We start from the raw sequence: 15,751 nt of genomic DNA, 5'->3' as shown, positions 1-15,751 counted from the left end.
TCCACCTGACCAAACATTATGGTGAAGGAACTTCAGGGGTATTCATTGGTAGAAGAACAGGCAGATAAGTGTCAAGAAATAAGAACTAGCAAGTCTCTTACCAAACCCCGCATATCCTAGAATTACAGAGAGCACACACCCAAAAGGGGCAACCCCATCCTCTAACCCTGGTACTCCCACACAAATTCCCTATACTAACGTGACTAACTTAACACCACATGCCGACACACGCCAGTCCATCAGCAGGTAATGTTGCATGAGTGGCTTCATTGTGGGCCTGGTGATTGCTGCCTTTATTACTCATTGGTTAGTGTTGGACCTTGTTGCTGTTGTATCATACTATCTGGCCATCCAAACCATCCACTGTTTTTGTGATCTTGTACCGTATGTTTTCTATCCCTGTTTTGTCTCCTGATGAACCCTGATAGACCGGGGAAACGCATCGGGACTCTAGTATATAGGGAATTTGTGAGGAAGTACCAGGGTTAGAGGACGTGGTCGCTCCTATCGGGGCGGGTGCAGCGTGTAATTCTAGCATACACAGGGTTTGGCATTGTACTTGCTTGTTCTTTCATCCTGACACTTACCTGCCTGTCCTTCTACCAAAGAATATATCTGATGCTACACTTAATATTTTTCCAGTATTTTTTCCATCATCATATTGTTTGGTCGTGTGAATTTTGTTATATTGGATTTTTTATATACATTGTTTGTTTTTTACCAAGCTTTTTTTAGTGTTTTCCTCTGGCAAAATGGGCCAAAAAAGAAATTTAACTGACTCTGAAAGTCATTATACTGTGATATGTAAATGGGAAAGGGCTAGCGTTACGTGAATGATGTATTTTATGTGTATTTTATTTTTTTGCTTTTTTTACTTTTATTTTTTATTATTATGGTTTGTCCCTCAAAGGTCCAAAAAAAAAACAATGGAGGACTTTATTATCTCATTTTATTTGTTTTACACTATACTGTTCCACTGTCAATGAGGCTGCGTGGCAGCCCCAGTTACAGGGGAATTTAGTTATTTTATAGTGACTATTGTCACTGATAGGGCTGTGCTGGATCTAGCTAGACCCACCAGCAGCCTCCCACTGACGGCATCAATTATCTGACCAGTCAAATGATCACCGAGACCATGGCATTGTTTCTATGCTATACACAGTGATCATTGAGCGCTATGTACACTATGTGCACAATTATTAGTCAAGTTGTATTTTTGAGGATTAACTTGATTATTGAAAAAATGCAGTGCTGTCAGTCAATCCAAAATGTTAATAAACCTCAAACCTGAATATTTAAGAAAGTAAAAGTGAGGTTTTGGCTTTATTAGGGGAATATCTATGTGTGCATAATTATTAGGCAACTATTAGTGTGCAGAATTATTATGCAACTAAATGAAAAAGGAAAATTTTCCCATCTCACTTGTTTATTTTCATCTGTTAAAGTGAGAATAATAAACAAATAACTCAAAATGTACAAATAAACATGAAATTTCCCCCTCCCAAAAAAAAATCAGTGACCAATATAGCCCCCCTTCTTTTCAATCACAGTGATAAGCCTTCCATCCATGGAGTCTGTCAGTTTCTTAATCTGTTGATGATCAACTTTTTGTGCAGCATCAACTACAGCCCCCAAGACACTGTTCAGAGAGGTGTACTGTATTCCTTCACCGTAAATCTGCCGTTTAGAAGGGCCCACAAGTTCTCAATAGAGTTTAGGTCAGAAGAGGAAGGGGCCATGTCTGTAAAGGTGGGGGTAAGGAAACAGACAAGTGAGCCCTAATCTACCCGCCACTCAGTCCCTGCCTACTTGCAATGACCCGCCCTAGGCGACGGGGTACAACTGGGCGACGGTCCCTACGCTCAATAAGTGCACGACAGACAAACAGACAAGGGTACACAGAAGCAAGGGAAAAGGGGCAGTTGCCCACGGAAACACCGTGAGCAACAAGAGTGGTGAACGAGCCGAGTCAAACCAGGAGTGTACGAGGTACCAAACGCAGAGCAGGAGAGTAGTGAACAAACCGAGTCAAACCAGGAGTGTACGAGGTACCAAACGCAGAGCAGGAGAGTAGTCAGTAAGCCAGGGTCAATATGAAGCAGGGTCAAATGGCTCAAGAAGCTGCAGCAGGGCCAGGAAACCAAACGAGAAGAATCACAAGCAGGGAGGAACAGGAAAGGCAGGTATAAATAGACAGAGGGCGGGAGCTAGCTCCGTCTGGCCAGGCTGTGATAGGCTCTCCCACTCCTAAGCCTGCCATCCTGAGTGGTGGAAGATGGAGTCAGTCTCACAGACATAGAAGCAGGTGCAGACTGATTACCTATGGGCGTGGATACAGAAGCTGTGCCTGGCAGATCCTTAACAATGTCATTATGCTTTCATCTTTAAGGCATTTACTGGCTCGCCATGCAGTGGAGCACCTCGATGCATGCGATGGAGCATTGTCCTGCATAAAAATCATGGTTTTCTTGAAAGATGCAGACTTTTTCCTGTACCACTGCTTGATGAAAGTGTCTTCTAAAAACTGGCAGGAGGTATGGGGGTTGATTTTTAGTCCATCTTCAACACGAAAAGGTCCAAGTAGCTCATCTTTAATAATACCAGCCCATAGCAGTACCCCACCTAAACCTTGGTACTTGGAGTCGAAGTGGAGCTCTGTGCCCATTATGGATCCAGCCAAGGGCCCATCCATCTGGTCCGTCAAGAGTCACGCTCATCTCATCAGTCCATAAAACCTTTGAAACATTTTTCTTCAGATATCTCTTGGCCCAGTCTTGACGTTTCACTTCTGTGTCTTGTTCAGTAGTGGTCGGGTTACAGGCTTCCTTATCTTGGCCATGTCTCTGAGCACTGAGCACCTTGTACTTGTGGGCACTCCAGGGAGGTTTCAGTTCTGGAATATGACAGCACTGGAAGATAATGGCTTCCTGGTCGCTTCACTTTTGATTCTTCTCAAATCTTTGCAGTTAATTTGCGGGTTTTATTTCTCAACACGTTTCTTGCGACCCTGTTGACTATTTGCAACAAAACGTTTGATGGTTCTGTGATCTTGCCCCAATATTTTAGCAATTTCAAAAGTGCTGCATCCCTCACAAATACACATCACCGATATGCTTCAATCCAATAAGCAGTCAAGTTTATATATATTGGAATGGAAAAATATGCATAAAAATGATAATATGGTCAAAAACTCACTTGCCTAATAATTGTGCACACTGTGTATGTGAGCAGGGGCGTAGCTAAGGCTCATGGGCCCCGGTGCAAAAGTCCTTCTTGGGCCCCCCCTAACGTCTGCGGCTCCAGCACTAGACCCAGGAAAGGTAAGTATAATAATTGCCTTGCTTTTTTATGTGTTACTAATTTTTTTAGTGTTTATGTTTTTTTTACATGCTTGGTTGTTGGACTACTTCGGATTTGAGGACTACTTCGAAGACGGCAGTTTTTTTATTCTCAATAAAATGGTTATCGAGGATTGTGTGGGGGCTTTTTATTTCAATAAAATATTTTTTCTTTGTCCTTGTATTTTTTTTAAAACGTTATTACTACTGCCTTGGTAATGGCCGCTGGCTCATTAACAACATCAATTACTAAGGCAGGGCCACCAGGGGTACCGGAAAGAGCCGGGTGCGATCCAGTACCGGAATATCTGTAGTGATGGTCGGAAACTGGGGCGGCCACAGGCTGGTGTTATTAGGCTGGGTAAGGCCAGAAACCCTGGCCCTTCCCATCCTGGTAATGCTAGCCTGCTGCTGCTATGTTGTATCTGGCTGGTTATAAAAAATGGGGGGGGCCCCATATTGTTTTTTCCAAAATTTATTTAAATGAACTGGGGTGTCCTCCCCATTTTTCCTAACCAGCCAGATACAACAAAGCAGCATCAGGCAGGTCGGCAGGCATTACCAGGATGGGAAGGCCCACTGTTTTTGGTCTTTCCCACCCTTATAGTACCAGACTGCGGCCGTCCCAGTACCCAACCATCACTACAGATGGTCGGGTACTGGATCATACCCTGCTCTTCCCGATACCCCTGGTGGTGGTGGGTACCGGGGTAATAATGGGGCTTAGTGTTAGCCTCTGCACTGGTAAACACTAAGCCCCACATAGTAATGGACGCTGTCAGCAGACAGTAAACAGATACAGTATAAGATTACTGTCTGCTGGGGCCCTGTATCTAAGCCTGCCGTAGGCTTAGATACAGGGCCCATCAGAGAGGATCCCACATGGGCCATGTATTTAAGCCTACCATGCGTTAGGCTTGGATACAGGGCCCAGCGGACATGATCACACCATGTGTGATCCTGTCTGATGGGCCCTGTATCTAACCCTACCACATGGTAGGCTTAGATACTGGGCCCCAGGAGACAGTAATGTTATACTTACCCTCCTACTCGGCTCCGGGTGCAGTGGATGTCTTGACGCCATCCAGCGTCTCAACATTATGCGAGGCGCACAGATTTGTGACGTCATGATGTCAAAGACGTCGGGACCTCCACTGCACTACGGAACAAGGAGGGTAAGTATACTGTTACTATAGTAACAGGGGCCCATGTAGTTTAGTAAATAGGCCCCAATAAATAGACATGCGGGGGGGCCACGGTCCCCTCTCAATTCGAGGCCTGGTAGCAATTTGCGACCGCTGCGACCCCTATAGCTACGCCACTGTACTTGAGAACAGAGAAGACAGAAGCAATGAAAACACCCAACATTCGGCTGCCCAATCGATGGGGTCACTGGCTTAAGCAGGCTGTAAATATACTGTGGGCACGCCTGAGCATGTTAAACTTCATACATTTAATTTGAGCTAACTAAACTTTCATAAAACCTTTGAAATGTCATAGTGATGTCATAAGTTTTGATCAGTGGGGGTCCAAGTGCTGAGACCCCAACCAATCACTAAAACGAAGCAGCAGAAGAGCTCAGGTTAGCACGGTACCCCTTCGTTTCTGATCTTACTTGCTCGCCTTTCCTTGGAAAGCCGAGCGAGCAGTGTACAGGCTCCATAGAAAGTCTGGAAAAAGCCAAGCAGAGCAAAACAAAAACAAAGGGGCACAGCGCTCACCCGAGTGCTTCTGCCTCTTCGTTTTAGTGATCGGTGCAAAACTCAGTGCTTGGAGCCCCACTGATCAAAACTTCTGCAACTAAACCTTGTCAAATGTTTAATAAAAGTTTTCTTACGCGTTAATATTTACTAGTTAAAGGGAGTATATATTTAAATTTTTGTTTTATTAAAGGGGTTGTCTGGTTTATGTGAAATATTTTCAACTTAGGAGTTAATAGTGGGGCGTCCCTTATTCAGGACCCCCCTCAATTAGTCAGATTGGAGAGTGGCTACAAAGAGCATCTCTCACTGTAGAGGACTGAGCACGTTTGTGCCTTACATGGACAGACCAATTATTTTAATGGGAACTGTTTAATGCTTCATGTCTCCTGTGGTGACGCTACAAGGTAATTGTACACTTGCTGCCTGGTTACCCTACAGATTCCAGCTGATTGCTGGGGGGTTCCAGCAAGTTGACAAATTTTAATCAGCTCTTGGTGGACCGCTTTTCTTGGAGGACCCTGACAATTGAAAGGAATTGTCCGGAGAGGACAACCCCTCTAATTCAGTTTTAGTATGTGGAAGAGAAATGTGTATTTTTAGCTATTTAGTGTTTTATTTTTAAAATTTTTCCTAGAGCTTCCAAATTGAAGGCACACAAATCCTTCCTGTATTGTCTGTATAGACAGTGCAGCAGGGTGTATGTGCTTTATGGCAGCTGCAATAAATGGAAGATTATGGACAGAAAACTGTCAATAGACCAATGCAGTCTCCAGGATGTGATGAAGTGCAACCCCTACATACCGCAGTGACAGGGGAGATGCAGACAGAGCCTTATCAGTGTATATAGTGTATAGTATTATTATGCTGCCTTATCTATGCCTCTAGAAGTAATAGAGCTGTCATCTGTCATCAAATCCCTCAATCTTTAATGATAATGACATAACTTAACTGAGACTGTCCCAGTCTACACAGCAAAGCTGAAAATGTCAGCCTATTGTGTGTGCTTCAGTGGCTAATGTACAAACTGGAATAATTCAATTTCTGTATCATCATTTTCTGATGATACATTCTCTATAAATTAATTTGTCATACGTTTAAATATGTAATAAATGCTAAACATTGACTTTTTGCCTATTGGGATTGATTCCTAACATTATTATTTTTGCAAATCAATGATTCATGTTAATGTTAATTTGCCTATGATGTTCTTACTGATGTCCCTAAGTGTTTTGCATCATTTTAAATCCAAACAAAACAATGGGCGGGGGTTCTAGCATTAAAATCAACAGGTTGCAAACAGTAAGTCACTCACAATGATGAGAGACCTAAATCTCTATATACTGCCAAGTCCTATTCTCCAGTGATCACATATTGTCCAGTCATTTCCAAGCTGGATTTCTGCTGAAAAATACCACTAACAAATAATCAGATTTAACCACTCGAACATCGACAGTAGGACAAATGTGATCTGGACTTTGTGGGTGCATGATTATGGCTGTTTTGAATTGTAGAGTTAAACTTAATATGATAAAAGGACAATGAAGTGAAGTCGAAATGTAGAAATATTTAGCTGTGAAGTGGTCTGGCTATTTATTGAAAATAATTCAATGCAGGATTCACAGAATGGATCATCACAGAATCTGTTATCGATAGGAGAATGATATGTAAAATGTGAATGTCTCCACCATCTTCCAACCATTTATATGTGGTCCACAATCTTCCAGTGTTTTCCTGACCTAATCAAGATGTAGGTTTTATTTAAAGGTCATCCACCCAATAGAGCCTAAATTAAGTAGTGGAGACACTTATATTTACATGCAAATATATCTAGTCCTGCTATGAATGTTTTACCTGCTGACTGGCCCATCAAGTTTTGAGCTTCTTCAGAGGAATGTATGGGCAGCTTTTCTCCTAAGGAGAAAGAAGAGATATATTTAACTTTTTTGCCCTTGATAACTTTCTTGCCCTTGATAATGTTTCGTTTCATCTAAAAAAGCTCATAAATTGATGAGAAAATGCATTAAGTCCAGCATTATTTCTAATACAGATGACTATGTCTACGAAAGAACCTCCAGAAGTTATCGGAAACCCAACCATATATTATGGAGTGCAAGCTGATGGAGTTATTAGAACATTACTAACTGTAGTGTATTAAAAAGGAAAATAGTGCATAAAAACATAAATGAACAAAACAGTGAAATGCCTGAGACGTGAGAAGAGAAAAGAAGGAAGACTCTAGAACGGGAAAGTTGGGTACGTACCAGGGAAAGCAGGGGTGGTCTGTCCGAGGGGAGTAAAGGGGGTTTGCTGCATGGCCAACTGGTGGAGCTTGGTCAACTGCTGAGGGGTAGGAGGGACATTAGAACTAAGAAGGTTATTGTTAGAGAGTACAAGAAGTCACAGGCACAAGAAAACAGAGTCAAATAATAAAATAAAACAAATCACCAGGTTGCCATGGGACATACACACACAATGTAGAGGAGAAAGATCTTGGCCCCAAAGGGCAAGAAGCATGTGACTTGACATATTCGACTTGAATCTTTTACCAAAATCACACATATATTTCCATGATGGGGCATGTATTCTTCATTTCAGCATAGTAGGACATAATAGGGAACATCCATGCTGCCTACTGTATACTTGGTGGTCATATGTACTTAAAAATAGCACTGCAGCCAAAATCTATGCACTTAGGGCTGTCCATACACATAAGCAGATAGCGATTCTGGCTACCAGGTCAGGAACACATAATTTTTTTGGGAGTTAGGCACCATGCACAGGACCGAGCCCGTAATCACGTTACATTTGTCAGCCGTGCTCCCATTATAAAGTATGGGAGCACGGCCCGTAAAATAAAAAAAATAGGACATGTCCTATTTTTTACGGAAGATTTCTATGCCTCTGACACCTTCCCGTAACTATACCGGAAGGTGTCTGTCGGCCATAGAAATTAAAGGGTCTGTATATCTACGGTCCGTGTTTACGGACGAAATCTAGGGTCGTGTGCATCGGACCTTAACTAGCGAAGAAATACTTCCTACACACAACAATTTTGACAGATGTTGAAAAGTCATGACTCATTCTATTATAGTCATTAATCTCAACATATCAAAAACACAAAAAGTATGGATGCAGGTCCTTATGTTCTAGTATGCAGTATTGTTATGACAGGTTAGAATATGTATCTCTATTATGGGCCATGTACACACTGCTCGACCATGCAGGGTATTTATTACATTTTTGCTTATTAGTAGCAACTTTGCTTTCCTATTTTAACTATGTAACTATATTAATGATAAGAGTATAAATAATAATTATAAAAATAATAATAATAATAATAATAAACTATATATAAAAGAATTGATAGATAAAAAATAAATAGAATAAAACCTGACTTTTATATCACAACTGATGAAGCCAAGTCCTCTTTGCATTGTGACACACATTCCATGGCTGCCCACCGTGTAACATATACAGAGCTCCCATCTCAGACATATTAATATTATGATCTAATATTAATTATCAGTAACATCAGCATGCTGGGGAGGAAAGTGTAAGGAAGAGGAGGGTGATAGAAAATGAGAGATGAGAACTCACATCAGGGTGGGGGATTGCGTACTGTCCTTGGATAGAATAGGCCTGAAACAGAAAGGGAAATACAATTAGAGTGGTATAGTAGATATGGCTATAGCCATAGATAAAGAGAAGAAGACTATGAATGTATAGTCAACCCATGGAGCTACAATGCAACATTGTGAAACTGGTACAATTATTTACTGTGGGATCACACATGCTTCCCATTCACGAGACTGCTTCAGAGAATATGGGATAAGACAAGAGAACGACAAGTTTTATCAGTGAGGCTGTCAGTCACATACACAGTACGTGCAACTCAATAGGGCGAATTTATGAACGGCCTTACACCAGTTTTCTGGTGTAGTAAAAGTCGCAAATTATGGTACACTCATTTACACAATAATTTGGGACTTTTTCGCTCTGCTGCTCACGTTATTTTTTTAAAAAGTGGGTGGGGAGTAGCAATAGTGGGCGGGGCCACCCACAGCCTCATATATTTGCTAGAATTTACACCAGAAACTAGCATAAATACTCGCGGAAATCTACGCCAGCTCGTGGCGCATGGACAAACCAAGTCACAGCTTACTCTAGATGACATCAGTGTAAGACTAAGACTGGCATATGTGTCTACAACATGGGCAGTGGCGTAACTACCGCTATAGCAGCCGTAGCGGCTGCTACGGGGCCCGCGGCATGAAGGGGCCCATGTCGCCCGCCGGCACGGGCCCCCACCATGGCCGGAGGCTCGGCTAACTGCCGCTATGGCTGCTACAGCGCGACGCCACTGAACACTACGGCAGAGCAGGGAGGTATCTCCCCGCTCTGCCATTAAAGGGGTTGTTCCTACATAAGACATGTATCCCCTATCCACAGGATAGAGGATACATGTGTGATCGCTGGCAGCGATAGGGAGAACGGGGGACCGAAAGTCCCCTGAAGTTCTCCATCACAAACCTCGGACTTCCGGGGTCTGTGTCGGCAGCTCCGTAGAAATGAATGGAGCGCCAGTCGCGCTTGTGAGCATGCGTCACCAGCGCTCCTTACATTTTTCTTGAGCTGCGCAGACGCCGGAAGTCAGAGGTTAGTCATGGAGAACTTCGGGGGACTTTCAGTTCGTTCTCCCTATCGCTGCCAGCGATCACACATGTATCACCTATCCTGTGGATAGGGGATACATGTCTTTTGTAGGACACACTATAGGTCGGATTTTTTTGGGGGGTTGGGGCTGCGTGGCGTTACCTACAGGGGGGGCTGTATAGCATTACCTACAGGGGGGGCTGTATGGCGTTACCTACAGGGGGGGCTGTATAGCGTTACCTACAGGGGGCTCTATAGCGCTATCTACAGGGGGGCTGTATGGAGTTATCTACAGGGCGGCTGTATGGCGTTATCTACAGGGGGGGCTGTATGGCGTAACCTACAGGGGGGCTGTATGGAGTTATCTACAGGGGGGCTGTATGGCGTTCTCTACAGGTCTACAGGGGTGGCTGTATGGCGTTATCTACAGGGGGGGCTGTATGGCGTTATCTACAGAGGGGGCTGTATGTCGTTATCTACAGGGGGGCTGTATGGCGTTTTCTACAGGGGGATGTAGGGTGTTCTCTACAGGGGGGGCTGTATGGCGTTATCTACAAAGGGGGCTGTATGGCATTATCTACAGGGGGCTGTATGGCGTTATCTACAGGGGGGCTGTATGTGGTTATCTACAGAGGGGGCTGTATGGCGTTATCTACAGGGGGGCTGTATGGCGTTATCTATAGGGGGGCTGTATGTTATCTACAGGGGGGCTGTATGGCGTTATCTACAGGGGGGGCTGTATGATGTTATCTACAGAGGGGGCTGTATGGCGTCATCTACAGGGGGGCTGTATGGCGTTATCTACAGGGGGGCTGTTTGGCGTTATCTACAGGGGGATGTAAAAAAGGCACTATCTACAAGGGGGGTTGTGTGACACCCAGGGGAGGGGGGGCCCCAGTCAAAAGTTTGCTATGGGGCCCAGTCTTTCCTAGTTACGCCCCTGAACATGGGCCAATGTGTCTACGACATGGCAAAATGTTTTTTATGGCATCTGGTAAAAGTTGCAGTGTACTGCCATATTTGTATGATTAAATACTGTTGTGTAACAGTCACACAACAAACAGTAGAATTCAATGTACTTTGACACAGACAAAACTAGAACGTTTCCATCAACTTCTATGGGGAGAAAAAAAAAGTTGCATGACTCCAACCACACAAAAGTTGTCATGTTACTGAAGTCGCACAATTCTCTTGCTATCATTTACAGCAAGCCTAGTCCTAATAATCTGCCATTAAGCAAAAGTTATTAAAGCAGTAAAATGTGAACAGTGCTGATACTGAATGGGACAGTATAACAGTTTAAGGAATGTATACAGGCAACGTCTAGATTTTTATATGTATAAGAGTATTCCGTCAATTAAAAAAAAATATGATTTTGACAAAAGTAAGTATGGGGGATGTCTGTATACTCTACAATTACTCTCCTTCTAAGGAGTATGCTGGATTATTGTGACATCTAGTGTTCACCATACTGTATTACACTGTTCTACTGGGTGGGAAAAGTGAAGAGATATTAACACATTTCTTTAGTTGATAGTAATTGTGTTAATCCACATAATTGAATCCACATAATTTTTATATATGACTTTTCTAGTAGACAAACAATTGATGCCCACTAATAAATTTGTCGTTCTCTTTTTTTTTTCTCTATTGGAAAATATTGATACTATGTTAGTCACTGGTAATAAATAAATCATGCATATATCTTAAATCTATATTAATTTAATCGAAGTCACGGCTGGATGCAAACTGCTTCTTCTCCACATAATGCTAGGACTTGAACTGTCAATTTTCTAAACATCTATGTAAAACAACAAACTGATTGGAGGGGTACGCCCAAATGAAACATTTATGGCATGTCCATGGGATATATACAGCAGTCTCGGCTGTTAATCTGGACTCCCATAGGAATGAATGGAGAGATTTTTTTGGTCACCTTCTTTATTCATTCTTCCCCTGGATACGGCGGGTTACTCCCTCTCCTGAGATAGGTGCAGATCCCAGAGCTTTGACCCACATCTATCAGAATTTTATGGCATATTCCATGGACACGCCAAATAAGTTTCAGTTGGGAATACCCATTTCAGATAACACCCATTAGTTCCCCAATTATATTGGTAGCAGACCATTGCCCTAAATGTACCCACCCAATCATGCATAGGATGAGGGATCATTAGCTTAGAGTCCCACTGCCAGACCCTTTTGGTGAAGAATGCCGTATAAGGCCCTAAGCACATGGCAAAGTCGTATAAAACAGTGAGAAAATATCTCGGTGTGAAATCGGAGGCGTACGGAGGTATAGCATTGGCCCATAAACTTCTATGATTGCCGTATTATGGATCCATAATACTACTGCGTGCATAAGGCCTATAAATGATGTAAGTACTATAGTAGTTACATGCTGTCAATATAGTAAGTGATTAGATAAAGAATTATCAATATCTGCTTTAGGTAAACACTATGCCATATAAAAGCTTGTTAACAACAGTGTGTTTTAGCTATGGATTCCTATGTATTTTATATCAACAGATATTTCTGCTGAGATCCCACCCTGTTCTATAACTGAGGGGAATATACAGCCATAATAATAATATTCAGGGAATAATACAGACCCTATATAAACCGGTATGGTATAAGTCAAGGTGTACAGTACACTCCTAAGCGGTTGCATATCATCACCATATACCCGGATGCCAATAATACTCTACCTTACTTAAAATATGCAAGTTGTCTTAAAGTGAAGCTTTACTTTATGGATACAACACTAGAAGACATTTTTCTGCTGTCTACATTATGAACACTAGGGCGGCAGTGCGTCAGAGCTCATGTCCCAGTATTGATGAGTGATAACTTGAAGGATGAGAGAACATGCAAGAAAATCTTTGCAAACTAACGGGCAGAGGCTGGTGCTGCAGCAATAGGCTGAGGTTGGCAGTGGAGGCACCCAGCGGGTCCGCTCTTACCTGACCACCTGCAAAAATGACAGGGGCGGAGGTGGGTTTTGGACGGTAAGGGATGGTGGCACCTTTTGGTGGGGACTAGGAAAAGGGATAGGAGAGGGAGAGATAATATTAGAGTACCCCCTCAGAAAGAGACAACATTCACCTGGTGTAAAATAGCATAATTTTACTAATGGTGTAAGCTGATTCTAAAATTATATAACTATGTGGTATACAAAGTGTAAAATGAGTTAAAGCAAGAGCTCATACAGGAGTGGATTTTCTTGCCATTAACCCTTCATGACCAGGCATATTTTGGCCTTAATCACCAAGCTTTATTGCATTCCAAGAGTCATCACTTTTTAATTTTTCTGTCGACATAGCCGTATGAGGACTTGTTTTTTGCAGACTGAGTTGTATTTTTCAATTGCACCATCTTTGGATGAACATAATATATTAATTAACTTTTATTAACTTTTTTTTGGGAGGGAGGGAATTGAAAAAAAAACAAAAAACAGTTATTCCAACATTGTTTTTCATGTTTTACATTTATGCTGTTCACTATGCTGCGTAAATAACATATACCTTTATTCTATGGGTCGGTACGATTATGGCGATACCAAATATGTCGATTTTTTTTATGTTTTACTACATTTGCACTATAAAAACCCTTTAAAAAAAAAATGATTCATTGTTTTTTTTTGCATTGTTGCATTCCAAGAGCTAGAATTTTTTTATTTTTCCATTGATGTGGCCAAATCTGAGCTTGATTTATGCGGAACAAGGTGTAGTTTTCATTGGTACAATTTTTGGAGCACATGGGACTTATTGGTTAACTATTTATTTTTTTTGGCATCTAACGGGTTAAACTGCCAGAAATGGGGTTCCCTCCAATTATGGCAGTTGCGGCAGGAGCCTGTCTGTGTATAACAGCTGTGCTCCTACCGCTGATCTCATGGGTACCGTGGCATTACCCATGAGATCCGAGTGATGGATTTATCCATCATGATGCGGGAACTAGCACCCGCTTGTGACAGATATATCCACAGCTCGTCGTTAAGGAGCTAAAGAGATACTTTACATATCTTCTATATTTCAAATCCGTGCACTTGCTAATACAAATAACATGTTTTAGCTCCACACGGTATGAATGAGACAGAAGAGTTGAAGAGGGCTGAAAGGCAGCCTAGATTGATATGCAATGGGAGGCCTCTCTTACAGCGGATGGTTGGGTCTGTTATTGTTATTAGTATGTACAGTATGAACACATAGGGAGAATATAAAAATTTTACAGATTAACTAAATCAATCCAAGACTATATAATGGCCTACTGGGCATGATTTGTACCTAGTGGAAAATAAATATAAAAATATCTCTACATTTTAAGACTTATTTAACTACCACTTCAGAATCACCCTCCTAAAATACTGCTTGGCTGAGAATCGATGATGTCTGTAGAAAAGGAAGCTCCATTAGTTTTGTTAAATGGGTCAACTCAGTTCACACCTGTATCCTATATCTCTTCTATGGGCATAGTAGCCATAGCGGCTCCTACAACTGGGAAAATCCAGTTTAGGGAGCAACTTTCTGCTATCTAGCTTTGTGCATTCTACTTTGTGCCATAGGTGTACTTTTAATTTCTATCGAGGGAGCTAGTTATTTTACCAAGGTGGATCTGCCGGGGGTGGGGGGTCTACAATTTCATTTCAATCTGGGATGGGGAAGAGTGGAATACCACCCTCAACACCCAAGATAGGCACTATAAAACCTGGTGATGTCATTCAATCTCTGCAATGCCCCTGCAGTTTTCCAACAATTTGTAAATTGGGATATTCTCAAACAATGTGTCCTGGTCTACCTAGACGACAGCCTAATCTACCCAAGATCTGAAAACTCATTGTTCTCACATTCGTTCTGTATTACTCAGGTTCCGACATAATTCTCTAAGTGCCTAGTTATGGCTATATCATCTGCTCTGAGTGCTTCCTCAACCTTGATTCAATCAAGTTTTCTGCTCTTCACAATTGGCCTCAACCTGTGGGTCTCAAGGCTCTCCAAAGATTCCTGGGCTTTACAAACTATTATCATAAATGTATTCAAAATATCTCTCAAGTGTTCTCTCCACTCACTGCCCAAACTAGAAACCGGGCTAATACCCGGGATTGGCTACTTTTGCAGTTCATACCATATCTCAAAACATGCTTCTCTTCAGCTCTATCAACCTGATCCTGATTTCTTCTTGCTTCCTCAATCACAGTCGAAGCATTTTTCTTCCAACAGTCCGGGGATAAGAGACACATTCCATGTGTCCTCTTCTCCTTGAAGTTCTCTTCTGCCAGGAAAACTATTTAATCAAAGACCGAGAATTGTTGGCAGTAAATCATGCCTGAAGCAATGGTGTTGTCTTTTAGAGGGCACAAAATTTCCCATCACTATCTTCACTGACCACAAAGATTTGGAGATTTACAGTCTTCTCGAAGACTCAATCCATGCCAAGCATGATGGGCACTCTTCTTTTCCCTTTCTTTTTTTGAGTGACAAGGATGTTCTTTCTATGTCCTTTGATCTGTCTATTCCTCTTTCTGAGGATCCGGCACATGTATTATTGACCCAAACTGTATTCTGGTGGCTACCAATTTGTCTACTGAAATTCTTTCTAGAGGATGTTCGTCTATACCTCCTGATTTCTGCTTAAAGCTGTTATTTTGGGCTCATTCTTCACTGTTGTCGAGACATCCTGGAGTAAAATGCACCTCAAATTACTCTTGCGATACTATTGGTGGTCTGAATTGAGTTAAGGGGTTTGTAGCTTCCTGTACCACTTGTGCTAAGTTTAAACCTTCAAAGCAAGCATTCTCGGGCCTTCTCCAGCCCTTTCCTATTCCAAACGGACCTTGGATCAAGATCTTGATGGACTTTATCACCGATTTGTCTCCCACTCAGGTATTCACTGCCATTTAGGTAGGGGTGGATCACTTCTCTAAAATGGGCCATTTTGTACCGATTACTTCTTTACCTTCAGCCGCTCAGTTAGTCCAGATATTCTTCAAGTAAATATTTTTCATCTCTATGGCCTTCCACCTTACATACTGGAGTGCAATTTGTGTCCACATTTTGG

At 42.1% G+C, this 15,751-nt stretch overlaps 1 protein-coding gene across 9 annotated transcripts in view; it reads right to left on the bottom strand.

Annotated features, from left to right (window-relative positions):
• Positions 1–15,751, bottom strand: part of PCBP3 (poly(rC) binding protein 3) — a 36,373-nt gene that overhangs the window by 6,182 nt on the left and 14,440 nt on the right. Inside the window, exons 7-10 of one of the 9 annotated variants that reach the window (XM_075831163.1) lie at positions 12,589–12,732; positions 8,639–8,680; positions 7,303–7,381; positions 6,893–6,952 (exon numbers count right to left, since the gene is read on the bottom strand). In XM_075831163.1, coding sequence (XP_075687278.1) covers positions 6,893–6,952; positions 7,303–7,381; positions 8,639–8,680; positions 12,589–12,732 — 325 coding nt within the window. The remainder of the gene's footprint in view (positions 1–6,892; positions 6,953–7,302; positions 7,382–8,638; positions 8,681–12,588; positions 12,733–15,751) is intronic. The other 8 variants (XM_075831164.1, XM_075831167.1, XM_075831168.1 and 5 more) reach the window with 8 other exon arrangements.

This window comes from Rhinoderma darwinii, chromosome 6 (genome assembly GCF_050947455.1).
Source record: "Rhinoderma darwinii isolate aRhiDar2 chromosome 6, aRhiDar2.hap1, whole genome shotgun sequence".
Lineage (NCBI taxonomy): Eukaryota > Metazoa > Chordata > Amphibia > Anura > Rhinodermatidae > Rhinoderma > Rhinoderma darwinii.
The sequence above is the reverse complement of the archived record's forward strand: the minus strand, read 5'-3'. Positions and strand labels throughout refer to the sequence as shown.